The 27,952-nt window shown below is 52.2% G+C and overlaps 9 protein-coding genes and 1 non-coding gene across 10 annotated transcripts; 5 read left to right on the top strand and 5 right to left on the bottom strand.

Annotated features, from left to right (window-relative positions):
• Positions 1-3,316: 3,316 nt before the first annotated feature.
• On the top strand, positions 3,317-8,205 carry VPS10 (vacuolar protein sorting/targeting protein PEP1; the record flags this gene model as incomplete). The annotated part of the gene is made up of 2 exons (XM_024467794.1): positions 3,317-7,870; positions 7,961-8,205. The coding sequence occupies exons 1-2, from the start codon at positions 3,697-3,699 to the stop codon at positions 8,203-8,205; spliced, it is 4,419 nt and encodes a 1,472-aa protein (XP_024324439.1). The 5' UTR covers positions 3,317-3,696.
• A 2,614-nt stretch (positions 8,206-10,819) lies between these two features.
• On the top strand, positions 10,820-14,226 carry VC83_04158 (uncharacterized protein). Its single transcript, XM_024467793.1, has 2 exons — positions 10,820-11,796; positions 12,103-14,226. Exons 1-2 carry the CDS (start codon positions 11,491-11,493, stop codon positions 13,657-13,659), a joined length of 1,863 nt encoding a protein of 620 aa, XP_024324440.1. The 5' UTR covers positions 10,820-11,490; the 3' UTR covers positions 13,660-14,226.
• A 601-nt stretch (positions 14,227-14,827) lies between these two features.
• Positions 14,828-14,900, top strand: VC83_04157 (the record flags this gene model as incomplete). Its single annotated transcript has 1 exon — positions 14,828-14,900. It is a non-coding gene; the product is annotated as a tRNA-Cys (tRNA).
• Positions 14,901-15,204: 304 nt separating this feature from the next.
• VC83_04156 (uncharacterized protein) lies at positions 15,205-15,575 on the bottom strand (the record flags this gene model as incomplete). The annotated part of the gene is made up of 2 exons (XM_024467792.1): positions 15,205-15,280; positions 15,328-15,575. The coding sequence occupies 2 exons, from the start codon at positions 15,573-15,575 to the stop codon at positions 15,205-15,207; spliced, it is 324 nt and encodes a 107-aa protein (XP_024324432.1).
• Positions 15,576-16,777: 1,202 nt separating this feature from the next.
• On the bottom strand, positions 16,778-17,683 carry ATP4 (atp4 subunit B of the stator stalk of mitochondrial F1F0 ATP synthase; the record flags this gene model as incomplete). The annotated part of the gene is made up of 4 exons (XM_024467791.1): positions 16,778-16,800; positions 16,856-17,078; positions 17,130-17,575; positions 17,653-17,683. The coding sequence occupies 4 exons, from the start codon at positions 17,681-17,683 to the stop codon at positions 16,778-16,780; spliced, it is 723 nt and encodes a 240-aa protein (XP_024324433.1).
• Positions 17,684-17,735: 52 nt separating this feature from the next.
• On the top strand, positions 17,736-21,201 carry VC83_04154 (uncharacterized protein). The gene is made up of 2 exons (XM_024467790.1): positions 17,736-19,339; positions 19,393-21,201. Exons 1-2 carry the CDS (start codon positions 17,882-17,884, stop codon positions 19,531-19,533), a joined length of 1,599 nt encoding a protein of 532 aa, XP_024324434.1. The 5' UTR covers positions 17,736-17,881; the 3' UTR covers positions 19,534-21,201.
• VC83_04153 (uncharacterized protein) lies at positions 19,898-21,062 on the bottom strand (the record flags this gene model as incomplete). The annotated part of the gene is made up of 2 exons (XM_024467789.1): positions 19,898-20,746; positions 20,796-21,062. 2 exons carry the CDS (start codon positions 21,060-21,062, stop codon positions 19,898-19,900), a joined length of 1,116 nt encoding a protein of 371 aa, XP_024324435.1.
• Positions 21,202-22,669, top strand: VC83_04152 (uncharacterized protein). Its single transcript, XM_024467788.1, has 3 exons — positions 21,202-21,498; positions 21,553-21,645; positions 21,705-22,669. The coding sequence occupies exons 1-3, from the start codon at positions 21,453-21,455 to the stop codon at positions 22,520-22,522; spliced, it is 957 nt and encodes a 318-aa protein (XP_024324436.1). The 5' UTR covers positions 21,202-21,452; the 3' UTR covers positions 22,523-22,669.
• Positions 22,670-23,773: 1,104 nt separating this feature from the next.
• Positions 23,774-25,225, bottom strand: VC83_04151 (uncharacterized protein). The gene has a single exon (XM_024467787.1). It carries the CDS (start codon positions 25,034-25,036, stop codon positions 23,837-23,839), a length of 1,200 nt encoding a protein of 399 aa, XP_024324437.1. The 5' UTR covers positions 25,037-25,225; the 3' UTR covers positions 23,774-23,836.
• Positions 25,226-25,267: 42 nt separating this feature from the next.
• On the bottom strand, positions 25,268-27,807 carry VC83_04150 (uncharacterized protein). The gene is made up of 3 exons (XM_024467786.1): positions 27,540-27,807; positions 27,161-27,475; positions 25,268-27,073 (listed from the first exon to the last, which is right to left on the bottom strand). Exons 2-3 carry the CDS (start codon positions 27,343-27,345, stop codon positions 25,504-25,506), a joined length of 1,755 nt encoding a protein of 584 aa, XP_024324438.1. The 5' UTR covers positions 27,346-27,475; positions 27,540-27,807; the 3' UTR covers positions 25,268-25,503.
• Positions 27,808-27,952: the final 145 nt, after the last annotated feature.

The following is a 27,952-nucleotide window of genomic DNA, read 5'->3' as shown; positions in this document are numbered from 1 at the left end:
TGCGCAATGCCGGCGACGATATTCTGGCCGCTGATTCCCCAGCGGGCCAGGAGCCGCCACCCCCTGGATTACCGCCTGAGTCGCAATGCCGAATCGACGATGGGCAGTACAGCGATGGGCACCCCCCTATCGTGGGAGCACAGGGCGATTTGGGGCCACCGCGCTCTACGACATCGTCGCCGCCGATCCAATCGATAGAGCGAGACGATGACCAAACCCCTGGCCCAGGAACTGACCAAGTTGACGAACCCTTCGACGAAGAAGGCGAATCTGACTCTGCAGCCAATCAACTCCTCACAGAAGCTGAAGTCGCCAAAAAGAGCCCTCCTGCTAAGGAGTTTACTGTCCGGCGAAGTGGCAGAGAAAGGCGGTCAACGAGACCGTTCGAAGAGGCTTTCGAAGCGTCTTACGCAGCGCCGGCTAGACTGCCAGTCCCCGACAAATATGCTGCGGCTGTCAATGACTCAGAGCATGGCGCGGACTGGACGCTCGCAGTCCAGGAAGAGCTTACGCAGCTCCAATCGCTCGGAACTTGGGAGCATGTGAAGCTGCCGAGAGGAAAGAGAGTTCTGGGTTGCCGCTGGGTGTTCAATGTCAAGTATACGCCCACCGGCCTCCTTGATCGATTCAAGGCAAGACTTGTCGCCCAGGGCTTCGGCCAAGTCCCTGGCGACGATTACCTCGAGACGTTCTCACCGACGATTCGGGCTGAGTCTCTTCGACTTCTACTGGCGATCGGCGCCTACGAGGACATGGAAATCCGGCAGATCGACGTCGTGAGCGCGTACCCGCGCTCAGATCTACATGCAGAGGTCTATATGAGACCACCAGAAGGATTATACTGCCCAGAAGGCTACGTACTACGGCTACGGAAGTCGCTCTACGGGCTGAAGCAGTCCGGGAGGGAGTGGTATATTGAGGCCTGCAAGGGACTCGGCGAGCTGGGTTTCCAGCCGATATTCAGCGAACCAAGTATCTTCGCGACCGCTGACAGACGGCTACTGATTGGCTTATACGTTGATGACATGCTGATCCTGGGCAAGGATCCGTCGGATATCGGTCGGGTCGTCAAGGGTATCGAAAAGCGCTGGAAGATCAAGGACCTTGGCGATGTCAATATGATACTCGGTATCAGGGTGACCCGAGACCGGAAGAATCGCCGGATCTATCTGGACCAGGAAGGGTATATCGACGAGGTGATCGAGCGCTTTCAGCTACAGAAATCCGCGCCACTCTCGACCCCGGCGATCGACAGAGCGGCGCTCGTCAAAAGTGACGGCAGCGAGCCCGAGGCCGACCAGCACCTGTATCAGCAGGGCGTTGGGTCCTTGGCCTGGCTTGCGATTTGCACTCGCCCAGACGTCGCATACGCCTGGGGGCAGCTCAGCCAGAGCTGCTCTAAGCCTACGATACGGAACTGGAACGGGGTCCTCCACGTATTGCGCTATGTGAAGAAGACCCGGGGTTTACGGCTCTCGTTTGGAGGAATAGGGGGCAAAGACTGCCCCTATCTACAAGGTTACAGTGACGCGGACTACGCTGGCGACCACCTTGACCGGCACTCGGTCTCGGGCCATATATTCATACTGAATAGGGGGCCGATTAGCTGGAGTTCGTTGAAACAGCGCTGCATTGCGACGTCCACCACCGAGGCCGAATATATCGCCCTCTGCGAAGCCAGCAAGCAGGGCCAATGGCTCCGCACCCTCCTCCAGGAAATCGGCCGGAAAAAGCTCCTCGGTGGCAGGGGCCACCGAGTTCAACTGTACGGCGACAACCAGGCCAGTCTGGCCATCGCCGCAGATCCAATGTCCCACCGCAGGACAAAGCACATTGACGTCCGATATCACTATGTACGCCAGTTGATCGCGTTCGGGAAAATGGACGTCGACTACGTCCGGACAGAAGATATGCTGGCGGACGTACTCACAAAGCCGCTGCCGCTCCCAGCGTTCTCACGCTGCATCCAGGGATACCTGGCTCCGCAGGCATAAAAACGCCACAATCCCCGTCCCCCAAGGCCTGCCGTCTGGCAAAACGGGGCCGTTCGCCGCAGGCGCAAGAGCAGCTCAACGCAGTCGAAAGATTTTGGGAGCGCCAAGCCCTCGCCGTCTTCGGCGACCTATTTTGGGTTCCCCGGCGCTCAGGGTGCACGGGGGAGGAGATCAGTGCGAGGGAAGAGGTGAGAACCACCGGTGAAGGCCGGCGACGAGAAAAGAGAGGGCGGCAGCAACACCGCGGCGACGACAGAGGGCTGGCATCCGGCAGCAACACCGGGTGACAGCGAGCGCTCACTGACCGATTCCGGGTCTTCGGTCCCGTCTATCAAAGACAGAAACCAATGACCCAGTAGAGTCGGCGGGCAACCGACCACCGTGGATCGGAGAACTTGCCGAAGGGTAAAAAAAAAAAAAAATAATAAAAAAAATAAAATAAAAGGGAGGTTGCCCTGAAGAAGGGCTTTTATATTCGTGCCTTTTAGGCTGTTTGCCGGGTAATCCGGTGGCGACGGCGGTGGGTTGGTGATATCAAGCTTACCGGTCGATTTACATAGTTTGGTTTTTATCACTTTCTTTCTGGGCTACGTGAGGGGGCTGTTGGAGAGTAGGCCGTGGGCGTGGGATACGGTGGTATTTGGCCCTATAATCCACTACGGCATCCCAGGATCTCCGACCGGTGCTGGAAACCACCACAGTCTCAACTGGGGTTTCAGCTCTGAAGCCACCAGAATAGGGGGCTTTTGGGGGGTCGAAGCAGAACCTCCGAAAGGCCTACAAATAGCCACGTAGGCCCATTAGATAGTGTAGTTAATCAATCGATCTTATTTTGCTATAGTAAGCTATATACTGTGTGAGAATTCCTGCCCCGTTGCACCCGTGAGAAGTCCCGACCACTGGAGAAACCACATGATTTGTGTGTGATCCCGTACCACGGTACTTCCTGTTCCAACAGTATCGTATTAACCAGTGCTAGTGCGTATTGAGTTGAACCTGTATCGTACTCTATACGCACTGGTTACAAAATGGGCCGTATAATACTATCTAATACACTGCTAAGGTCCGTACCCTTCACGTAGCAAATGAGGCCCTTAGCAAACGCTAGAGGGCCAAAAAAACTTGTGTCCGTCAAGGAGGTGTACTTACTATAGGGGATGCACAAGATCTTTTGGCACAGAGGGACGTGGATGAGCAGGTGCGACGCGACTTGCCGTGCGGAGGGGAGTGGTAGGAGGGAGGGGAAATTGTCTAGTCAGCACTGTAGCACTTGTAGAAAAGCTGGTCGTAATGCGAGAACTTGTTAGGAGCATGTAGAAGGACTTAGTTTATCAGATTCTGAGTAGTTTTAGTTATAATACATATTAAAATTAGTCAAAATTGTACTCGTGTAAATCGAGCCATAGGCCGAGATTTGAATTGATATTGGAGGTTGAAGATTGCCATCAATCAGGGCTCGTCCTGCTGGTGGCGCGTCATAAATATGAGTGGGCTGCTGACGCAAGTGGGCACCCCTGTCTGTGTTTCCCTCGCAGCTCTGAAGCCACGCAACCATTGTTTTTGCGCGACAACTGGCGACCAGACTTAGAATTCATATCGGATTCATCCTACGATTGCTCGCACTGACTGCCTCCCATCCAGAACAGCTCAAGGAGCTTTGACGGATCTTAATGCTTGGACTCCCTTCGAATAAATCGCAATCATGAGGCTGAGGGTCGCAGAGGCCGTCCCAGGATGGCGGAACCTCCTCCTGGCGGCAATGCTTTATGGCACATCCTGTGCAGCAAATGATGGACCGGTAGTCACCTCGAACAAGTTTGCGAACTCACCATACGATTTACGCTATTTTGACGATTCCGATGTTCTCCTCATGCAGGACCTCAACGAAGACGCGATCTTCAGATCTTCCAATGCGGGCGAGAGCTGGGACAAGATATCTGCCATTCCCCAGGGCGTGTCTGCCAGTCTGGTTATACATCCGTTCGACAACACAAGGGCGTATGTCCTGACGGAGGATGTCACGCATTTCCGGACAGAGGACCGGGGGAAGACATGGACAAAGTTTGATACGAGAAGCATCCCGGATGTACGCGACGAGAACCCACTGAGCTTCCACGCTGGGAACAAGGACAAGATTATTGTGAATGCCCTGGATTGTATGCTGGGACTCTACTGTGATCGAAAATCAACTTATACTCTGGACGGCTTTCAGACGAAAGCCAAACCGCTTCGAGACAACACTGCGGGATGCCAATGGGCAAAAGGAACCGAATTATTTGCGGAACGAGAATCGAAAGTTGATGATAACAGGATTTTGTGCATTACGGAAGGGAAATACTCGCGGTACTCGAAGGATTATAAGCTCAAGATCTCGGATTCGTTTTTCTCAGATGAGTTCGAACCAGTCCTCGAGGAAGGCCGGACCGTTACCGGAGTTTCGAGAATTGCGGCAGTGAAGAGCTATATCCTGGCTGCTAGCGTGGCGGAGAAGACGGACGAAATGGCTCTCTATGTTACGTATGATACATTGAAGTGGCACCGGGCTGTCTTCCCGCACGACCATAAACTGGTGGAAGAAGCCTACACCATTTTGGAATCGACAAATTATAGCATCCAGATTGATGTTATGACGACGAAGAAATCAAACCCTATGGGAGTTCTTCTGAGTAGTAACTCAAACGGCACATACTTTACGCGGAATGTCGAACACACCAACAGGAATAAAGGGGGCAACGTCGACTTCGAGAAGGTTGCTTCGATCCAGGGAATCGCTCTCGTCAATGTGGTTGATAACTGGGAAGACGTTGAGAAATCCCCAAGAGAAGCCAAAAAGATCAAGAGCCAGATCAGTTTTGACGATGGTCGGACGTGGCGAGGGCTGAAAGCGGGAGACGACGACTTGCATATCCATTCCGTGACAGATGCTTCGAATTCCGGGAGGATCTTCTCGAGTCTTGCACCCGGAATTATGATGGCTGTTGGGAACACCGGCAAGCACCTGAAGGCGTATGATAAAGGCGATCTCTATGTCTCTGAAGATGCCGGTGTGAAGTGGAAGAAGGCGCTGTCGGGTCCACACAAGTACGAGATTGGTGATGCGGGATCTATTCTCCTCGCCGTCGAAGACGCTGTCACCAATAAAATGAAATACTCTCTTGACCGCGGAAGGAATTGGAAAGAAATTGACCTACCCCATAAAGTCTCACCCTACGTGTTGACGACGACCCTGGATTCTACAAGCCCGAAATTCCTGTTCATGGCGTCTGCGAGATCGGCAGACGTGAAAGAATACTATATCATGTCGATTAATTTTGAGGGCATGAAGGAGAGGAAATGCGAGGACAAGGACCTTGAGAAATGGTATGCTCGTGTCAACAAGGAGGGAGAACCAACGTGTTTGATGGGCCACAAGCAGTACTTCATGAGACGCAAAGCAGATGCTGATTGCTTTATGAAGAAAGATTTTGTTGACCCCGAAGCGAAGTTCGAAAAATGCGACTGTAGCGATATTGACTACGAATGCGACTTCAACTTTGTGAGAAGTGAAGACGGCAAAAGGTGTGTTGCGCAAGGCCCTCCTTTGGTTCCTGACGGAGCCTGCAAGAAGCCAGACGATACATTCAAGGGCTCTTCAGGATGGCGCCTTATCCCAGGCAATGATTGCATTCGGCCAAATGAGGGGGCAAAGGACGAGTTAGTCACGACGCCCTGTAAAGACACCATTGCGCCTCCAGCTAGCGGCAAAGTATCGCATACTTCACAGTCCCTCGAGGGCAAGGTCCTCCAGGACCATATATACTTTGAGCGCACCGAGACGAGTTCCGGCGTTGACGAGACCGTTATCGCACAGACCGATAAAGGTGTCTTCCTATCCCGCGACCACGGCAAGAAGTGGAAGGAGATTTTGAAGGATAAAAAGATCAAATATGTCGTCCGCCATACATATCTCAATGACAGGGTTTTTTTCCTCGCCAGCGACGACAAAGTATACTACTCCGTAAACCGTGGCGAGGATATCCAAGAGTTTGATGTCAAGGTTCCGCATCCCGCTGATTACGGCTATGGTACACCTATGAGCTTCCATTCAACGAAGAAAGATTGGATCATCTGGACAGGTAAATCCTGCTCAACTGGTGGCGATTCTTGTCATGCCGTGTCTTCTATTTCCAAAGATCGCGGTGATAGCTGGAAGACTCTAGCACGCTACGTTTCCAAGTGTGAATTCCTCTATGCGGAAAAGTCTGCCAGAGAAGCCGAAGGCGAGAAGCTCATCTTCTGTGGAGCTCGCACCAAAGAGTCGAATGACCCGAAGGACAATCCGTGGAAACTTATGAGCAGCACAAACTCCTTCGAGGACTCGGTGACCCATGTCGATGATATGCAGGACTTCGCGACTATGGCAGAGTATATAATCGTGGCGGCCAAGGACGACAAGGGCGAGTTGACGCTCAGATCGAGTATTGACGGAAAGACATTTGCCGATGCTCTGTTTCCCTCCAATTTCAGGGTTCCGCATCAACATGGATATACTGTTCTGGATAGCTCCACCCACTCCATATTCTTGCACGTCACGGTTGATACTACGACCGATTTAGAGTATGGAGGCATCATCAAGAGCAACTCTAACGGGACGTCTTATGTTCTCAGTCTGAATGGCGTCAATCGGGACAGGGCCGGATTTGTTGACTTCGAGAAAATGTCGAAACTGGAGGGTGTTGCGTTGGCTAATGTTCTTACCAACTATGAGAGCGTTTCGAAAGATGGCCACAAAAACCTCAAGACGATGATCACGCATAATGATGGTGCTGAGTGGCGCTGCATCACACCGCCAGCGAAGGACGTTGAAGGCAAGAAGTTTTCATGCAGTGGAAGCCTTCAGAAATGTTCCCTCAACATACACGGATACACTGAGCGCGCGGACAAGTCACACACTTACTCGTCACCTAGCGCCGTGGGAATCATGCTTGCCATCGGCAATGTGGGTGAATCGTTGCAGTCGTTTGATAAGAGCGACACATATATTACGCGCGACGCAGGCGTTAGCTGGACACAAGTCAAGAAGGGATCCTATATGTGGGAATACGGTGATCAAGGGTCGATTATTGTCCTAGTCAACGACCGCAAGGAGACGGATGTAGTGCACTACTCACGCGACGAAGGGGATACCTGGACGGAATACAAGTTCTCCGACTCGAAGGTGCGCGTGCAGGACATCACCACCCTTCCATCTGATAACTCTCGCAACTTCCTACTATGGGTAAAGGCCAGCGACGGCGTTAGGACTATCAATCTCGACTTCACTGGCCTATCAGACAGACAGTGCGTGCTCGACGAGACACGCGATGAGAACGAAGACTACTATCTCTGGTCGCCGCGCCACCCGACACAGGAGGACAACTGCCTCTTCGGACACATTTCGCAATACCACCGCAAGAAGGCCGGCGCCGATTGCTACAACGGCCACATCATCGAGGCTCTGCACAACATCAAATCGAACTGCACCTGCACACGCCAGGACTTCGAATGCGATTACAACTACCAAGCACTAGCTGGCGGGGAGTGTCTCCTCGTGCCCGGCCTCACCCCAGTCGACCGCATCCAGGAGTGCCGCGCTAACCCCGACCAAATCGAGTACTACGAGCCTACAGGCTACCGCCGCATCCCTCTCAGCACGTGCGAGGGCGGTAAGGAGATGGACAAGATCGTAGCGAAGCCGTGTCCGGACAAGGAAGATGAGTTCTACGAGAAGCACGGTCTGGGCGGCTTCTGGATCTTCCTTATTTTGCTGTTCAGCATTGGGGCGGCGGGTGCGGCGGGCTGGTGGGTGTATAACAACTGGGCTGATAAGTTCGGCCAGATTAGGCTTGGTGAACAATGTATGTATCCCCCTTCCTACTTATTCTCCCTGATCTCGCATTTCTACAGCGGATCGGGCATACAGAAGCATAAGCTAACTACCGCCACAGCATCCTTCGACGAAGAATCCCCCTTCATCAAATACCCCGTCATGGCCGTAGCCGGCGTCGGCGCCGTCATAATCGCCGCCCCCTCCGTCGCAAGCAGCGTCTGGGGCTGGCTGATGAAGACCGTCGGCGGGCGCAGGGGGACGCGTTTCACAACGCGGGGAAGCTTTGCGAGGGGCGCGGATTACACGGCTGTGGATGAGGATGAGGGGGAGCTGTTGGGGGAGGATAGCGATGATGAGATGTAGGAGGGGAGGGGGTTTGTGTGCGTGTGCGGCTGTACATTATGGGTTTAGACCGGGTCGGTGGAATGGGGTTTTTTTTGGGTGGATTTGAGGGATTCGGGGGGAGGGTGAAAAGGGTGCGGGATGGGTGGTGCTGTGTGGGTGGTCAGCAGCGCGACGGCGAGGATGTGATGGGGGCGAAGTTGATATGATGGGTTACGTATCAATCGCTGCGGGCGTAATGCTGAGGGTAATCAGTTCAATGTATAACCATGTTTCACACGCTCCCGAGTCATGCTATCGTTCGTGCTACCTATCGTAACGTGTGTAAGTATGTGCGAGTATCCCCCCTCCCCTGGCGCTTTGGGGGCTGGGCTACACATCGTTCCTGGCAGCGAGTACAGTGGGAGCAAGAAATCGGCTTATCTGACCACCACCAGGGAACACGTCAGGCAGTGGGTCTCATACAATAGAATTATAAGGCGTAGGCCCAAGGTCTCACAGGAGTCCAGGGAACCAGGTTAGAAGGCAGGAAAGGATCGTATTGTAAGCTCAATAGGTCTACGTAGATACAGCGACTATTGACTGGAGTCCTTCTTCCGAGGCCTGTACTCCCCATCCGTGCATATACTAGGTAGGTGGCTGTTGTCTCACGCATGTGGCACGGAGGATCCCCCCGCCGTAAGAAGCTGCTGCATAGCTACTAGCCAAGGCAGGCATGCAGGCGGGGAGGAACAGGATTTTCCGATTTTTTTTTGGGGGGGGGTATCTTACTCCGTCTGTACTGTACCTGATTGAAATCTGTACCCGAATAAATAGAGATGGAGCTATTGACCTTGACCATGATAATACCCCCTTTTAAGCCGAGCGCACCGGATGCAGGATCCATGACCGCGGTGGTGCGGGATGGGATGGGGGCGTATTGGGTGTTGGGCGAGAATATTGGCGGGGCGGGCGTGTTGGTATCGATAGTGTATCTATCTGCCAACGACGAAAGGGAAGAAAGAGCTGGTGTAATGCATGAGGGGGAGATATGGGTGGTAGCGGTAGGGCATCATATGAAACTCGGCCGGTTTCGGTTCTCGCGATTATCTGCCTGGCTGGCTGGTGATAATCGTGTGTGGTGTTCCCATTGCACGACTTGGGGATGATGCTGATATGGGAGATACCATCGGGACGGTGTTTGGTGGGTTTGGGTTGGGGAGCAGGACGCGAGAATAGGGGGCGTGGTGCAGGGGGGGATCTGTGCTTTTGGCTGCCATGGCGAGTTTATTGGGGGAGGGCGGGATGGGAAAAACGTGTGGAGATGCGGTAATGATATGTCACTTTGGAGATGTCGAATGACGACTCGGAAATCCGGGTGAGGTGCTGGAAGGGAAGGGATGGAAAAGCCACCTGGACGCCGACACAAACATCGTGATGATGATTGGCAAGAAGAGATGCCACGCAGACAGCGTGGGGTGAGCTTCTGGTTAAGTCCTCGTGGCTAATTGGTCTCCTGCTCGTCATGCTGGCAGCCGACGAACGCGGTTTGAAACAGACCCGCGTTTGTTGGAGAGAGGGATTGTCAGCCTCATTGCGTCGTTTTTAGAACGAAATCTATATCTCGCTATATCAGGGATTACACACCCGAGTCTCGAAGGGGTGGCTCCCAGATTGCCGGAACTTGTGTACAGAAGCCCAGTAGTTCTCGGCCGTGCTGTACATAGCGCTACCTAACAGTTGCCGTAAGTTATGCCGTACAGGTAGCCTGGACACCGAACGGGCGACAAACTAATAAGGGCAACAAACTAATAAGACGGCGTTGGCACAGGCGTTGTAGAGTTGGTGTTGGCGTTGACGTTGGCGTCGGCGTTGGCGTTGGCGTTGGCGTTGGCGTCGGCGTTGGTTTTGGCGGCTCCAGAGCGGAATCTGGGGCCGGCCCATTTAGAATGGCGGTCAGCGAATCAGACTCGTCGTCACCGCCGGCGCCGCCAGACCGCCAGACTGTGTGTGGGCGGGCGGGGACTGTTAGCTGTTGTTGGCCTCGTAGGCGCCTCTATTGGGCATGCACGTTGGCAAGAGAGCAGTTAGATCGCCGACGCCATGTCTTGGGAGTTTGCGGTGCATATCTGCAACGCCGTCCTTCTCGTCCGGTCACGGCATACCAAGGGGAAAACGTACGCCGTATTTCTGTGGGATGCAAACGCGTCAGATGTGGCGGCGACGTAAGCAAGTAGCCTTCGCCCCAGCGCGTGCGGGGATTCGGGGGGCGCACACGTGGCGGAGCCCCTACTAGTTCCAGGGGCAGGGCGGACCTGTTGCCGTTACATGCACCGAGCGGCTAGAGGAGAGGAGTTGAGTGATAAGGATAGGGATAAGGAAGGCTGTTGTGAGTGACAGTGCTGTTGAATAGGAGAGTTAAGGATCCATTGGATTGTGTCGAGTGCTGTGATGTGGTTGATTGTGATGAGATGCTGTGAGCAGTGGGGATCAGTGGGTATGTTGATATAACTTACAGGAATACAGCAGTGGTACCAAGTGGGTGCGACTAGAGTAAACTAGAGTGCAATCACCACCATCCCCGACCTGGATTATTTGTGCCGAATACTGTACTCTGTATGTTTGCAATCTGCTGTGATCGGCGTTCATATGTGATCGGCGTTCATATGTGATCCGGCGTTCATATGTGATCCGGCGTTCATATGTGATCGGCGTTCATATACCCTTCTGTCTACCTAGACAGAGTAGGTACTCCGTACGCATAACTGCCAAATCCGCGCTTAAATGCGCCCAATCGTCGAGAAATGAGACCACGGACACCAGCATGGACCAGGCATGGACCAGGGGGTCGTCGTCTCCATTCTCCCAATTCGAGATACTCTGGAGTATACTATACAGACAGGACTCCATCCTTCCTGCCTCATCCCTCATCCTTCCTACCTGCAAATACATATGACTGGTCCATTGCTCTTTCCTTCTGTAGCGCTGTCTCACCGCATGATTTGACTGATTGACCTGCTTCAACTGCATCGCATACGCATACGTACACTTACCCGGCCGGCCTTCTTTTCTCTACACAAGCCAGGCCGTGTGCGGAATCTCCGCTCGAAGCTGCAAAGCTGCCCGCCGTTGTGAGCTGTCAGTTACCCCGTCTCAGCCCCGTCCCCATAGGCAGCAAACCATCACTTTGCCACGAGTCGATAGCTTCAAACCAATACTCCTCGACTATTGGCGTGGAAACGCGGGACCACACATCGTTGCAGGAGAGTCGATTCTGTCACCCCCAGCTTCCTGCTTTTTGCCACTGTCATATTTATTCCCCCCATCATGTCGGTCTTGCATCCCGATCCTCTCGCCAGTTCGGGTCTTCATAATACGCAGCATATCCCACCCCGATCTTTTTACACCTCCGCCGCTCTCTCCGCATCCGTACCCTCGAATATCGACTCCAACCGCCCCGGCCGTGGTGAGATGTTTGCCGAGTTCGCTGGTCGACCATACTCATCAAGCGGCACCTCCATCCCAGCGGGACCACGAATACCTGGACCATCACGACGAAAGAACTTGAGCGAGATGATTGGAATAACGAGCGAAGAGGAGTTTGAACGCCTCCCAATTGCTGTTCGACGCAAGGTATGTGTGTTTTGGGAGTCCCTTTCTTGTCAAGTGTAACCTGAGACCATGTGTCTCGGCTAAGAGTCCGAGTTATCACACCAGAATCGGTGAATGTGCTGCGCACACGAAGGCACATGTTGATATCTTCCGTGCTCTGATGAGTTGCAGGGCTATAGCGTTGTATTGTAGCGTCTTGCCTAAATGTCTGGCCGGCGGCACCAACTCTCGTGTGCCTCGTACCTGCAGATATGATACGACCCCCCTTTCATTTTCTTCCACAGCATTTCAATTTCGCAAAACACCATACTAATTGTTCCTGTTCAGTATTTCTCGACATTGGAAAGACTGCGACTTTCCCAGAATTCTTCGTCGGCACCCAGCGACCTCAATCTTCCTGTCTCGAGAAAACGTCCCGTTGCACGACGACGACTAAGGAAAAAGTCAATCGCGAAGTCAATTCCACAACCCTTTACTCTCTCGCCCACCCCCCAACAATTACGAGGGTCTCGATCAAAACCCGTCACTGCTGCAGAGGTTGCGTGGTTCATGTCATTGCCAGACAAGATTCGCAGAAAACAATTCACTAAAGAAGAGCAACTTTACTTCACCAGCCGGCGAGATAGCGTTATCCTCGACGCAGCGGACGAGGCCATTTACAAATCCAGTCGTCGGAATAGGACCGTTACTCCCATAAGCCAACTGCCACCAAGTCCGACACGATTAAGTATGGATTCGTCAATTGGAAGTGTAATGTCGGAACGCCCCACCAGCATCGCACTAGCAATGGAGGAGAGCTTCCGGTGGATCGATGAAGATAACGACTTGGACCTTCGACTAGTTCTCGATGATTATCACGCAAATCTTCCAGGAACGGTCATCCCCGACCCCGCATCATCCGTTCGCCCCTCTTTTCGCCGTCACATCTCCATCAGCAAGATTCCTTTCGGTCGCTCATCACTCTCACCCCCGGCACGTGCCGCTTCAATTTCCGGTTCGTCGCAGCCACCGCCAACGCCCTCTAGGGCACCTTCAAGAACGCTCTCCAGGGCAGCCTCCCAAAGCCAAAGCCACACTCGGCAACGGTCTCGGGCCGTGTCCCTCATTAGCCCACGGTACACACCAGAATCGCCTCGAATGCCCATAGATCGCTATGCAACCCACTATCAAGACCCGGAAGCTCGCCTGAAGCTGCGCGTCTATCTCGCCTCTCCCCAGAAGTTCGACGAAGCCATCGAGTTCGGCTTCCCTAGCACAGATGGTGTTTCGGATCCATCTGTGGAAAAGAAAGTGATACATCCCCCGAACATCCGCGTCACACGGGACAGCGCCCACACGGTCCGTCCCGCGGTCCTCAGTCCGAGTCCACACACATTCTTCGACGACGTTGGAAGTCTCTTGGACGATGATGTGTCGATGCCCGACCTCGATTCACCGCTTACGCCGATGGACGGCAGCTTCCAAGCTCCCCGTGCGAGTCACGGGAGGCTGATGAGCCTCGGTGGTTCCGGTGCTGACGAGTTCATGCACTTTGGGATCCGCAAGCCCATGCTGCACAAGCACACCGAGAGCTACAGCCTGGCGAGTGCGGGGAGTCGAGAGATGACCCTTCGGATGACTCTTACACGACCTGATCTCAGAGCAGATGAGGGGACGCTCTACGGATGGCAGTGGCACGGGCTGGGACTGGGAATTAAAGAGAAGACTAAGAGCCAAATTACCCTGGACTCCCTGCCAATGGAGGAGAAGCTTCCCATCATGCGTGGACCCCTAGAGGGACCTGATGGCTGGGGCCTGCAAGACAAAGACGACAGCGTCGTCAAGCGGCTATGGAACCGCGTCCGCAGCGGCCAACGGAAAACAAGCACAGGCTCTGGATACTAGCCTAGACGGCGCGCGCCTCAGAGAGTTTGTTTCCTTGCGCGGTATTCGGTGGGACAAACAAACAAATTATGAGCATTTTTAGCGAGTTTTGATTTATCTTGAATATTACTTCATTTTATTTTACGGCCAGCGGTTTGCGATACCCCCGATTTATTCTTGGGGAAAGACCACTCTTTGTTTGGGTAGGGGGGGGTTGGATTCGGAGTGGGTGAGCGGGGTCAATTGCGATCCATTGTACAGTATCAATAGCCAGTGCGGCACCCGATTGTCATGGAAACTCTTCCTTTTTGTCTTTTTTTTAGGGAGGGGAGATGGCCATGGGTTGGTTAGGTTGGGTTACATACCGAACGGCAAGGGGGGATGACATATATGAAGTACATAGTCAAAGTATTTTCTAATCATCAAGACTTTGTCACGCCCATTTTTACTGCTCCCCCTATTTTTTTTTTGCTTGAGCTGTGCGATTGGATGCCTGTTGTGCGCGGGGAGATGCAGGCGGTGAGGGGGGGGATTGTCGGTGTGTTTCGGGGTTGCGGTATGTGGTGTGCGAGGTAAATCAGGGGTGATGGGGGGGGGAACCTGGACTGAGGGGTTTACTTGGAGTTTACTTGGCGGGGTTCGTGGAGCAAGGGAGCGTAGTGTACAAAGTCGTAGTGTGAGTCCGGATATGTGGGCTGTGTTTCGAAGTTTGCTCGTGGCAGACTTATCATTTCTGGAATTGTGTCTGTAAGGGAAGGAAAACACGTGAGTGTGAGGGGGGTGTGATATCAAACCCCGATAAGGGGGGGTTGGGGTTGATTGCTAACTTCTCGCGACGTGGCTGGGTGATAAGAACTGAGGATGGGGATAGGTGTAGAACAGTAACTCCGAGGTTGAGAATGGCGTACAGGCACTGTTGTTAGATAAGTGGTTGGTTTTATAGAAAACTGGAAGATTTAGAAAAATGAAGCTCAGAATATTCAAGATTTTGGTGGTGAGTTATATATAAGCTCGATGCGACCATTCTTGCGCAGATTAGCGCTTACTAGAGCCGAAAGTGCGCCATCTTAAAACTTTAACTTTTATGGTTGCCGTAACTTTTAACACGCGAGTTAGTCAGGTTGGTTGGTTAACCGATAAGGCGATAGTGTGTGATGAAGTATGGTAAGCGAGAATTATTCCGACCTCGGCTCCTTTAGCTCAGTGGTAGAGCGGGAGATTGCAGATCTTCAGGTCGATCGTTCGAACCGGTCAGGGAGCTCGGATTTTTTATATTTTTTTGTGTTTTTTTGAAGGTTGGTATGGGATGTTTTTGGTTTAGAGGGCTGGAGGGGGGGAGGTTTGGCGGGGTTATTTTTTGTCTCATGTCACTGAGATATGGATCCAGGCGGGGGATGATACTTTGTGATAGATGGATAGTTTGGGGTATTGAACTTGAACATATAAAAAATAAACCTATAACGCCGTACCGCCGTACACCTAAGACATTGCCTCCGCCATGATTCATAACGTCTCCCTCCAACCCCTCTCCCCCCACAGCACCTTAAAAACCCCAACACCCCCCTTTTAAATCTTCTCAACAACCACCGCCGTCCCATACGCGCAAACCTGCGCAAACCCACACAACTCGGCGGCATCAAACCTGAGCGCAATAACCGCATTGGCCCCCCTCCCCATCGCCTCCCCCACCAAGCGCTCCTGCGCCGTATTGCGCGTGTGAACATCTTGATCTCGCCGCCGACGATGGAGCGCAGGATGGCGCCTATGTCGGCGCCCCAGTTGCGGCTCTGGACGGTGAGGCCGTAGACTGTGCCGAGGACGGAGGTGACGCGGTAGCCGGGGATGTCGTTCATGGTGCTGACGATGAGGCCGTGGGTGTCGACGTGGGAGGAGGGGGATTCGGAGGCGAGGGCTTTGGCGTCTTCGGTTTTGCCCATGATGGTGGTTGGGGGGGTTGGAGGTGGGTTGGAGTTGGTAGTTGGAGTGTTGGGTTGTGAGGGTTTGTTATAACTTTTTGTTATAACTTGTGGTTGAGGTTGATGTTTGATATTGGTGCGGGGTTCTGGAGTGTCTTGCAATCCTGAGTTGCCGATTAGAGAATCAACTGTCAAGCAGAGCACTTCAGGATATGGAGAAGAGATAAAGTATCATTCCGGGGAGATACTCCAACCTGCTTATATACCTCTTCGCCGCCAGCGACAACGCGACATGCTTCCTAATCCAGAAACGGCATTACAGAGTTCAGCCTCGCGAAACCAGGGGTGTACGCAGCAATCGGCACGCCTTGTGCCGATCGCGACTCAGTGCGATTGGTAAATAAAAAGCGCAGTTGTCATCGCTTGAGGCAGGGTTGTCGTATCCCGTTCGCGTTGCCAGAGTGGGAAACTGGATCATTGCACGGCCTCAAATGAACGGGAATGGCCGTTCATTAGTTTTGGGGTTGATGTTTGAAGGTGAACTGGTCATATTGTCAGTGAGTGTAGATAGTAAACTCGCCACCGTTAGTCACTCCACACTGGTGTATCTCGTAAATATCCTGATAGGGGAGAGTGCATGATGTCTAGAGGTGAATAACTTGGATCTCTTGTGTGACTGTCGATTGCAACCTTACACTGATGGAAATCACGTGTCGATAAAATGCTGGAAACCTGTTCGAGGTATCGTCGAACAAGAAGTTGGCTCTGGTTTGCAAAAGCACTGACGTGCATTTTGAGGCTGGACATGGTGCAGGCCGGACGAACGGGCAAGGAGGGTAGAGTTATATCAACGAACCGTATATGTCCAAGCAAATCCACCAGCATTGAGATCCTATCAAGGGTGACCGGAAGAGAGTAGGAACTTGTAGTAGAGCCCATGTTGGGTTTATTCGTACCCCTGGTGGTTATGGTTCAGTGTCGTGTTCGCCAATATCTTGATATAAGTCTATGAACAATACCGGTAAAAGCACCACAACCTGAATGTATCCTGTAAAGCATCGTAGTAGAAGCAGGGGCAACTCTAGGACGGCTATTTCACGCACTAGTGCATTGAAGTGTGCAGCTAGGTAATACATGTTTGGAAGAGATATAAAAATTGACTATGGCACATGGGTTCTATTTGACAGTGACAAAAGGAAATCTCTATTAGGCCTCACTGCCATCTAAGCCTTTTGGGCAACAATTCCTGTTATTCATATTAGCATTGTTCGTTGTATGGTCTGAGTGTGGTGTGGACGTACTCTCAACGTCAATGACGCTCTGCTGGAGGATGTTTTGAAGGGTCTTTGGGTTCTCGAGCTCCCTCTGGATCTTGGCAATGATGGACTGCGCAAGCTCCTGCTGTTGGCGCTGCTTGACCTGTCCCTCGTAACGCACCCACGAGTCGAGGACGCTCTTGGCCTCAGCGGCAAGGGCAGTGGTTTGCTCGAGCTCGAAAACCTTGGCCTCGACCTGGGCAGTCTCCTATTTCGGGTCAGCAATCTGCACAAACAACGGGAAGTCTACAAAACGCACCTTGGAGACCTCGAAAAGAGACTTGGTGATGTCGACGACACCGCCCATCTGCTTGACGTTCTGGATGCGGGCGTTGACGGCCTCAGTGTGGTCGGTGCGAGCAGAGTTCAAGATGTCACGGATCTTGCTTATCTGTCCCTCGGCCCATCCGGAGTATGCTGGTCCAAGGTACTTGCCAACAGCGAAGAAGATGGCGAGGAGCGAGAAACCGACGACGGACTCCTCGTTGACGACATAGTACTCGTTGCTGAGAGCGAAGATGGACGCGCCGGCTCCGGAGGAGAGGATGGCGGCCTTGGAGACCAGGGAGTTGCCTGGAAGAGAATCGAGGATCGACTGGGCCTTCTTCTTTGGCTCCTCAGCGGGGACGCTGGAGTTGTATCGGGCGGTGCTGGCCAGAGTTGGAAGAGCCCGAACCGTAGCGGTTGGTCGGAGACGTGCGGCCCCTGTTTTGTCGCCGTCAGCACATCGCCTACGGCTTCAATTGATCCATCGCCGATTGCCCGCGACTGGGACTACATACCAAGGGCGGTCTTTGCCACGCGTGATGCCATTGTGATGAGAGGGGGGATGATGCAGAGCTTGTGGTCTTGTCGTGAAGAACGGGAACCGACGTTAAAGCTTCCTCGCTTCGGCTCGGAATAAAGCGTCAAGTCACGTGCAGGCGAGGCTGAACGAAATTCCAAAAAAGTTTTGGGAAAGAGCCTCACCATCGAGACGGCGCTCAGACACGAACACCAAGACAATTCAACATGCCGTCAATAATAAAATCCGCTGCTGGTGCAGCGAAGAGGAAGAGAGTGGATTCCCAGCGAAAACCTGCGAAGCGCGCCAAATCGGAGAGCAGCGACGACGAAGACGATACCCAGGCGCAAATCCTCTTACTTGAGAGCGAAATTCTCGAATCAAAGAAGAATTACAACAACATTCCGAAATTAATTAAGCTACTGGAGTCTGAGGATGCAATTATTGCCTCAGTTGCATTATGCCGAGTCTTTTCGAGACTTATTGCGTCAGGAGAGTTGACGAAGAAGGCGGGGAGCTCTAAGAAAGACGAGGTAGTTGTGGCATGGCTGAAAGAGCGGTACCTGGAGTATAAGAGCGGGCTATATGAGCTTCTTGAGTCACCGGAGGTTTCCCAGACGATTCTTGCACTATGCATGCGCATGCTGAAGACCGAGGGCACATACGTGAAGAATGGCCAGGACTATAACTTTCCCTCGTGGTTCCTCACCGACCTGGTCCGAACACTCTTGGGTTTAGAGGATGGAGAGGATGTGCGCAAGGAGTTCGCTGAGAAATATGTCGAGGAGTACGACGATATTCGGTTTTACACCTTCGAAGCAATTGCGAAGGTTCTTGGGGAAGAGGGTCAGCTTGTGGACAACGCCGTTGGAATCCTGGCTATCGTCGAGTCTGTACCAGAGGATAAAGACGAGTTGGAAGACTTCTACATAGCCGCACCCACGAGGGCCTCGCACACACTCTACTCCTTGTCGGCACACAAGAGGCAGGCACAGGCTGCCTGGCTTGCAGTCCTGAAACAGGATTTGACAAAGGAGCAGCGCAAGAACATATTAGGGATGATGAGCTCTTATATTGCGCCTTGGTTTATTAAGCCAGAACTGTTGATGGATTTCCTGACGGATTCTTACGATACCGGCGGATCTACATCACTGCAAGCGCTTTCCGGCGTATACTACCTGATCCAAGAGCGAAACTTGGACTACCCGCTCTTCTACAGGAAGTTATATTCCTTACTCGATTCTGGCATTCTTTACTCGAAACACCGCTCCAAGTTCTTTCGCCTGTTGGATACGTTTATGTCTTCTACACATTTGCCCGCTGTCCTCGTGGCAAGCTTTATCAAGCGCCTGTCAAGGTTAGCACTGTACGCTCCTCCTGCTGGAATTGTTGCGGTGGTCACCTGGATCTATAATTTCCTCAAGAAGCATCCCACCTGCACATTTATGATCCACCGTGAGGTGAAAGGTGCAGAAGAGCTTCTCGAGGAGGGTATGGAAGATCCGTTCCTGGAGGACGAAGAAGACCCAATGGAGACCAACGCCATTGAAAGCAGTTTATGGGAGATTGTGACATTGCAGTCACACTATCATCCCAACGTTGCGACTCTGGCGAAGATCATTTCAGAGCAGTTCACAAAACAATCATACAACCTGGAGGATTTCCTCGACCACTCGTACGGAAGTGTAAGTCTAGTTTTTAATTGTATTAAGTGCATATGCTAACTCTGTTGTTACAGATGCTTGACGCTGAGCTTTTGAAGGAGGTGAAGAAGACGCCGGTGGTGGAGTTTGAGATACCCAAGAAGATCTTTACCAAGCAAGATGCCTCTTCGGAGGTGAAGGACAGCCTGTTGGTGAAGTTGTGGAAATTCGAGTAGAGATATTAGGTTAGGGAGGTCTATGGCGTACATAGAAATATAATGACCTGCATCCGAATGATGTATTCGCAAGAAAGGTAACATTTGATGTGCACGTTGTCTTTGTGCAAGGCGCCTCAGAGATCTCATATATTATGAAGCTGGAACTAACATCATGATAACATCAGATCAATCAACAATATAATAGCCCCCGAGTCGAGAAGTTTCAATAACACCTATAATTATGCTTATTTTCCTGCATTCTACCTGCTTAATATTGCCACATAGACAGTGGCTGTCCCTTTGCGCCTTCAATGCAACCCTACCAACAGATCCTCGCTCCCCCCCTCTCTGTAAGCATCGCGCCCAAACTCCTCCCATGCAATTATGCGACATCCTCAAACTTGAGATCATCATCCTCATCGTCGTCTACATCCGCCATGTCCGAGTCATCGGGCTCTTCCGTCTCGGGGGCTGCATCAGCAGTCGACTCGTCGATGTTCATTTTGTACTCCTTCTTCAGCGTCCAGTGCATGGCAAACCGTCCACTTCGCGGCATGTCTGCTACCTTCTCCAGCGTTTCCCTTAGATACGCTTCTGGCTGCTGCAGCTTCGCCCTCAGCGCCTTCATCGACCAGAAATTATACTCCTTGAAGCACTGGAAGATATGATCCAACAGCTCGTTCTGAGGCATACGAGCAGTCTTTGTGTCCTGGCCAGATTTCGACTTGAGCGCTCCAGTGTTCTTGATGAAGCCGCCAAATGCCTCCTGGGCACGAATAGTTCCAGGCTGGATGAAGCCTGCCTCCCGAGACCGCGTGCCGGAGAGGAAAACTGTGCGGTTTCGTGGTTGCATGGCGGCGATCGTGCGTTGGGCCAAGAGGCGGTTTGTCTCGGGGTTGTCGACGGGCACGCAGTTGATCTCGTGAGCGACGCGGCCGGCGAGCGTGGTCTTCTTTGGGATAGCACGCTTGTAGTATGGCTGGAAGCGCTTCTTGGGATCCCATGGCTGCTTGTCGGTTGGCTTGTCGGACTTAGGGCGGGTGAGGCGCGCCGGGAGGTTGGCGGTTGCCGGGTCAAAGCCCTTGCGTGATTTGGACTTGAAGCCAGGAAGATCTTGTTCCGTGAAGACGAATGTGTTATCCACAGTCTCTGCGGTGATATCCAGGCTGAACTCTTTCGGGACCGCTTGATGTTGCGCCAGGTCGGGCCGGAGGAGCATCGTCAGGCTCACCTATTCACAGTCAGTGGCAAGTCAAGTAGAAGAAAGTTGTGATATTTACATCTTTTACGCCATCACTATTCGTGTTCACAGTCTTTCTGACCGTACCCAGCCGGATCTCAGCGTCATCATCCAAGTCGTTCCAGTGCTCCCAGAGGTACTTTGGCACTCGCGCGAGATATACGTTCTGGAAGTTGGGATCGGTGCTAAACTCTAGGTCCCCAGCATCCTCAAAAGCTTCCGAGTCTGCGAATGATGCGGGGGAGGCCCCTATGGTGTCGGGGTCACGCTTGATGTATGGATCTTGCTTAATGTGAGGCTCCGCCATTGTCCTGACAATCTGGTGAATTCAGCGGACGTTTTCCATGGAGCTGTAGGCAACTCGTATGGCCAGGACAATATGTATATTCCCTTCCCTTGCCGTGCTCACAATCTTCACAAGTGAGCGAAAGAAGGTTGAAAGAGACAAAGCCGAGAGCTTGTGGCGAGACCTAAGAACCAGGCTGAGGAGCGCGGAAGTTACTCACTGAAAAGGGTTTAGCTCTCTTTTTGCCTGTATTTGCCGCCTTCCAGTGCAGCAAGCTAAGCGCCACTTCGCGCATCTTCAATCATCATCACTTCATCGATCCTACGGTTTTGGTTCAACATTTACCATCAACCACGACATAATTTGGAACAGAACACAGAAGAAACTGCTGGCGAACAGGATCTTGCAAATATGGAGTCCGAACAGGAGATGATGACCAGGATCAGTAAACTGGCAGGTAATTCGGCCCTGAGACTTATTGCTGGAGCAGAACAAACTCACAAACTTGCAGGTCAGATAAATCGCCACAAGAACCAACAGCCAGCCAGCGCATCGGCGTCAAACTTTCAGGCACAACCTGGGGCGCCCTATCCTACTCCAAACTGTACGTATTCACCAACTGGAAGCCCATGAGCCTGATCGAAACCACTAACAACCACGCAGATAATGCCCACGCGAGTCAAGGCCGACCACCTTCGCGTGGCGGTTACAGCAGAGGTAGAGGATATTATCGAGGAGGCAAACCGAATACCATCCACCGGAACAGAACACTGGTCCTGAACAACGCAAACACGGGATCGAAGGCGGACGGCGCCCAGGATGACAGTTCTGGGGCGGCAGCAACAGCACCAGCATGGGTCACGAAAACAGATCGCCACATGCAGCTGATCAATCCTGCGATATACGAAAAGCAGAGCCAAGATCGTGCCCGCGCTATAGAGGAGACGCGCAAGCTGAGACTGAAGCAGCGGGACGACAGGGAGAAGTTCAAGTTGAGCAAACACTTGGAGCGACTGAGCGACAACATGGCGGGCCACAGCGCAAATCAGCGCGTCGCCCAAGCCTTACCGAACTACGAAATCATAGTGCAGGGCATACGCTTCCGCGTCATGAAGGATGGCAGCAAACTGGCCAAGGTGGCTGGCGACGAGAACACCGCGAAACTAACCCCGAAGTCGGCGACCGTCGGAGGCGTCCGCTTCTACCGTAGCAAGAACGGCAATCTCTACCGCTCTGGCATCCTCAAGGCGCAACGGTACGACCTTTGCGCAGCTTCGTCGCGTGACACCCCTCACCGTTCCACAAGGACAAGACTAACACACTCGCACACTAGGAAACCCGCGGCCATCAAAAAGATAGATGAGCCGTGTAGGCTCTTCTCCACGACCGGTACCTCACCTTCCATCACCATTCCCAACTACTACCCCCAATACTATTCCCGAATTGCCAATCCCGGTAAGCCCGCACACAAGACTAACTGACAAATCTAGGCGTCTGTCCCAAGGGTCCACGCTGCCGCTACACCCACGACCCGACAAAAGTCGCCATATGCAAGGACTTCCTGCAGACAGGCACCTGCGCCGCAAGCGACTCCTGCGACCTCTCGCACGAGGCGACGCCGGAGCGCACACCCGCCTGCCTGCACTTCGCGCGGGGCAACTGCGCCAACGAAAACTGTCGGTACGCGCACGTGCGGGTATCGGCATCGGCGCCGGTGTGTCGCGCGTTTGCTGTGTACGGGTACTGCGAGCGGGGGGCGGAGTGCGACGAGCGACATGTGGTGGAGTGTCCTGAGTTTAGCAGGACGGGAGAGTGCAAGACGAAGGGGTGTAAGCTGCCGCATCGGCTGAAGGCGAGTATACTGCGCAAGAACGCGGCGATGGAGGGGGAGGAGGGGAGCGATCTTGAGAGCGAGGAGGAGGAGGGCGAGGAGATTGGGAGTGACGATGTGGATTCTGATGATCTGGAGGTGCTGGGGCTGGAGGGGGAGGGGGATGCAGAGATGCTCGAGAAGGATTACGTGCAGCTGTGATGGGTGCTCGTTCCTCGTCATAGGCAACTATGGCATGCTAATATTTAGGTCTATGCGCCCGGTTACTGGACACCCCCACCTCGTCTGGAAGAGAAGTATCCCGCTATTTTCTTTTTTCTCCGTCCCCATCATTGGAAATCTGTCTACTCTAGATATCCTACCTCGCCTTAGCATTTCCTTGCTTTGCTTGCTTGATTGCGTGTTTGGATGGTGTTGATTCCGAACCTCGCTTGGGAGCCCACGGAGGAAGTTTTGGACGGGGAGGTTGAGGATGGATGGACGATTGATGAATGCGAGATGATAGATACCCCACCCCCTCATTTGAGGCGAGGAGTTTTATGAGCTGCGTTTAGTTTGGCGGCCCTTTTCTTTTGTTTCGCGTGTGCAAGGGGGCAGGCAAGGGGGAGAGGAATGAAAAGTGAAAAAATAAAGAAAAAAAAAGTGAAAGAGAAAGAACAGCACACTCCCAAGGGAAGAAACCATAGGAGAGAAGATACAATAATAAAAACCACAATTATTTTAAGAAAATCCAAGCGCACAATATCAAGTATAGAATGGAAAGTGCGTCCATCGCGCCTTCCTCATATCCCATATCCCATTCTCCGAACATGGAAGGAAGCGTGTCCCGATCGTGCTTTCCCTCTCTAGAATCTGCGATGGATGATACGTGCAGCATGTACAAACAATCGGTCCTCGCAGTGCATGAAATAATTTGATTTGATTCCATGAACTTGGTCCGTCTATCTAATACGCCCAGTCTTTCTCAGAGGGAGACCACGCAAAATGTCCACTTCCTACCACGTTCATGGTACTTATCGAGATGGGGCGGAGGGGTTTTCCCTTTGCGAGAGAACCAGACGAGTTCTTTCCACTCGCTGCTAGGCCATAACATCCTCTGAATTTTATTTGGTGGGAGGCTTTCGATCGCGGCATTCGGGATCTGGAGGCACACGATGACGACGGACTCGCAGACGGCACGTTTCTTGACATATGCAGCGTAGTATCTCGCAACCGTGTGGTCGAGCGCGAAGTAGAAACGGGAGCTAATGCCGCAGAAGTCTGATGGTGCTGAGCTCAAGAGGATCTCAATTTCAGCTACAGCGCCGCTGTCGTCGAAGAGCCCTGTGATGCGGGCTTGGTCAAGACCTTTGTACAGCGTGGTGTACCCAGGCGCATTGAGTGCTGCGATGGCGCGAGAGGAGCCACAGACGTCGGCCTCAATCCCGGCTGCGCCTTTTTGCTGAAGGCCAGAGATGGAGCGCTGTCCTTGGCTTGTCGATGATGTCGAGGTAAGACCAACGTTGCCTTGGTACCCGCTGCCTTGTGCATCTTCAGATCCGCTAGGAATGGGGGGGGCCGCCTGTTTTAGTTCTGCCTCTCGCGTGAGTGATGTGCGCTGGATTTCTTCGAGACCCGCATATCGCATTTCAATGGTGTCCTTAGCCCAGTATAAGCAGGAGTTTGTGCGCCGGAGATAGGTGAAGTTTGGATCCATGATAGCGTCTTGGGTCGCAGCATCAATACCACATGCATCTAGGCATTTGCGCCATTCGTGGTCGTCGTCGTCCCCCACCGCATCAGCCCTATTCGTAACTGACCACCCGATGATGAAGTCGTGAAAGGTGACTGTTAAACCGCCATCATCTGGATCGGTCTCACGGCGCGGGTCATACGGTCCCCTTTGCCAGTTTGTCCACTGGTTCCATAGCTCGTTGGCCTTTTGACCAGAGAGCCCCACGTAGATGAGAGTTTCGAGGGAGATGAGGACAGCAGGGATCGTTGCGAATGCATTTTGCGATGAGATGGGGGCCGAGAGAGGGATATCACTGTGCTCTTCATCGCTCGAGCGGTTCAAACAGCGCTTGTGAAGTCGTTGTGAGGAGGTGGTGTTGCCAGGACCTAACAAGCCGCGGTTCTGTAGGTTCGCCGCATCAAAGGGCGCGAGGATCGACTTGTTAGACATTTTGGATAGTTGATGGGAAGAGTTGATGTGATGAGGTTAATACTGCTAACTAGGTGGAGAGGAACTAACTTAAGACTATATATAAGAAGCTTGACTCATAAGTCTACTCATTTGGCTTAAAAGTTAGACGAGGACTATAAACAATAATAGTGATTATAGTTACTGTAATTAAAATAGAGGCTCTTAATTACTCGGGGACATATCACTTAGAGATGGAGCTAGATAGATGGTTCGACTTTCCTTATAAAAATGGCGACTATATTTATAACTAACTTACAGATATAAAGTTCAGAGCTAAAACTATACTGCTACTAGCTGCGCTCAATAAACGCGTACACATACTTGAGTTTATTAAACTCGAGCCAATATGGAAGGCATCTATGAATAAAAGACTAGACTTCTGCACGCCCTATATACGGGGTATGGAAGATGTTCGTGTGGAAACGCAGCATAATTGTGAGCTAACCTCAGATAGCCATATACATCTCCCTCTCTATAGTATCCTTGACCAACCGCTCTCTTGCCTGTAATATCTCTTGCTTCGATTTTTGATGCTTTTCATCAGTCATAGGTTGCTGATGAGCCGGGTTCAACATCACCGCCTGGGGAATTGTGGGCGCGTCATCTCGCTCTACGCTCTGTACAATGTCCTCTTCACCATTCTCCATATCGTCGGTCCCACCCTGAAGATTCCCGGAGGCGCGGCGCCTGTTAGACCACCGCCCCGCCGTATACCTTCGATCTTTTGTCCCCTTGGCCGTCAATGGAATGAAATCTGGATCGAGCTCATCCGACTCACCCCGAGACTTCCTCGAGGATTTGGCCTTTCGATTTTGAGAATTGCGGAGATTTGCAGTTCGCCAACTCGGTTTTGAGGCCACAGGCTGCCCTTCGTTTAATGGAGACCATGACCGAGTGACGCCCCCCGTGGCAGTTGCCGGATCAATACCTGCCGGCTTTGGCTCATATGCAGCATCGTCTGTGATATCACCGGTGGGTGCCATGTCATCGAGCTCGTCCACGTCCAGTGCAAGGCGGTCTTGAGAGACTGGAAGGAGAACATGAGAGAGGCGGGATGGCTTGCGGAGTGTAGACCCAGGTTGGACATGGGGCGCCACAGCAGCTCTCATATCTTTTCCTGAAAGACGTGCCTTTTTCGTTCGTTTATCATCCAGTGCGGGCGAGCTGGACATGTGCTTCTCAAATCCAGTAGAATTACGTTGTAATTGATCCACGAGTGGTCTGACATACGCCGAGGACTCGTCTTGGTGGCGCGCAGTTACAGGCAGAGGAGTGCTCGGCTGCGAGTCTGCGTATCTCCCGGCATTCCTCGTAATGTCTTCAGACCGCTTAAGCTTTATCTTCAAAAACTGGATCTCGAGCTTGAGGGAGTCAATTTCGTTGACTTTTTGGCTCAGCGACGTTATGCTCTCCGTTATCAAATCAACACCTTCAAATGATAGAGATCCTTCAGCAGGCTTAGCGACATTGGTAGAGCGGGATTCGTCGATTTCATCACGCAGCGAATGCACTGAGGCACGAACGTCATCCATCTCAATATTCGTTGGTCGTACTGTCAGTTCTCTCCGTACCATTGCCATAAAATCCTTGAAGCTGCGCATATCCGTCTCGATTTTGTTGACAGAGGCAGAAATTCGATCAATATCCCTTTTCTGGCTATCTATAGCCCCTTCTGCCCAGTCCGCAAATTGTGCGAGGTGCTGAAGTCGATCGGCATCATCTGCCTGAGGAAGGTGATCACTATCGGCTACCGCCAAATTGTCATCTTGGCCATTCATTTCGTTGCCGTTTTCCTGGGTATTATCATCATGCCCAATCTTGGGGCCATTTCTCTTGAGAGGATATGTATGTTTGATGACTGGTGTGCATGGTTTCCTGGTGGATCCTGAGATAACCATCATTTTATCCAGATCGAGAATGAGCTGATCCTTTCGAAGGATATGTCCTGGTGGAGCATCGTGACACAGCAAGCCCAGTTTTTCCTCGCATCCTACACAGGCGAGATCTTGCAGATAACTATCGTGGATTAGCAGATGGCCGCTTTGGTTATAATGGGTGATCGAAGTTTCCGTAGCAAGCCCAATAAAAGAGAGATTCCATTACCTATCCTCTATAATCGTTTCTGTCGGCGCTATCCTAACATCTCCAGAGTGCTGTAGACCAACGCTCCAGTCCTTTCTCTTCAAACTGACGGGGCTGAAATGCCTTCTGCCGATTTGGTTCCACAGGTTCTCAAAGTCGCCGATAAAAGTACCGCATTTGGCACAGCTGCATGTCACCACGTCCATGTTGCCTTTCCGCTCAGGTGTCTAGTATGCGCCTGTTGAGGTAGATCATACAATGGTTTTTTGCGTCGTTGGTGGCTATAGAAGGCACGTGGTTACTGGGCTCGGTGTTCACTGGTATGGAGTCTGTCATCTACAGACATGAAATTATTAACAATCAATAACAAAATAATGGGACAGATTCAATTGATCCATACCTGCTATACCCTGGCGCATATCAATCTGTTGCCCAAACTTGTGAGATTTGCAGCTATTTTGTTGCCACAATTGTTCCTCGATAAGAATCAATAGTTCGCGGGGTTGAAATGACGATCTGTGGCGCTTATCCGGTAGCACTGAGCTCTGATACCCGTTTACTCAAGTTTGAATTACAGTGTCCGTCGTTAAAGGTTGCTATAAACCCAAGGCTGTTGGAAACTCTTGTGCCTGGCAGGTTCGTGTTGTCGCGTCTGTTCACGCGCCTTCCCTCCTTTCCTTGCACCTTAAGCTCTTATCGGAGGTAACCTTGGATCCCGACCTTTTCACCGCCTAGAATCGAGCGGCAGAATCGACTCGTACTTCAAAGTTTCAGTCTGTGATCTGGACCTTTGTCAATCAACTCAACAATCGC

This window comes from Pseudogymnoascus destructans (genome assembly GCF_001641265.1).
Source record: "Pseudogymnoascus destructans isolate 20631-21 unplaced genomic scaffold scaffold_9, whole genome shotgun sequence".
Classification (NCBI taxonomy): Eukaryota; Fungi; Ascomycota; class Leotiomycetes; order Thelebolales; family Thelebolaceae; genus Pseudogymnoascus; species Pseudogymnoascus destructans.
This window is presented reverse-complemented; position numbering and strand designations above follow the sequence as displayed.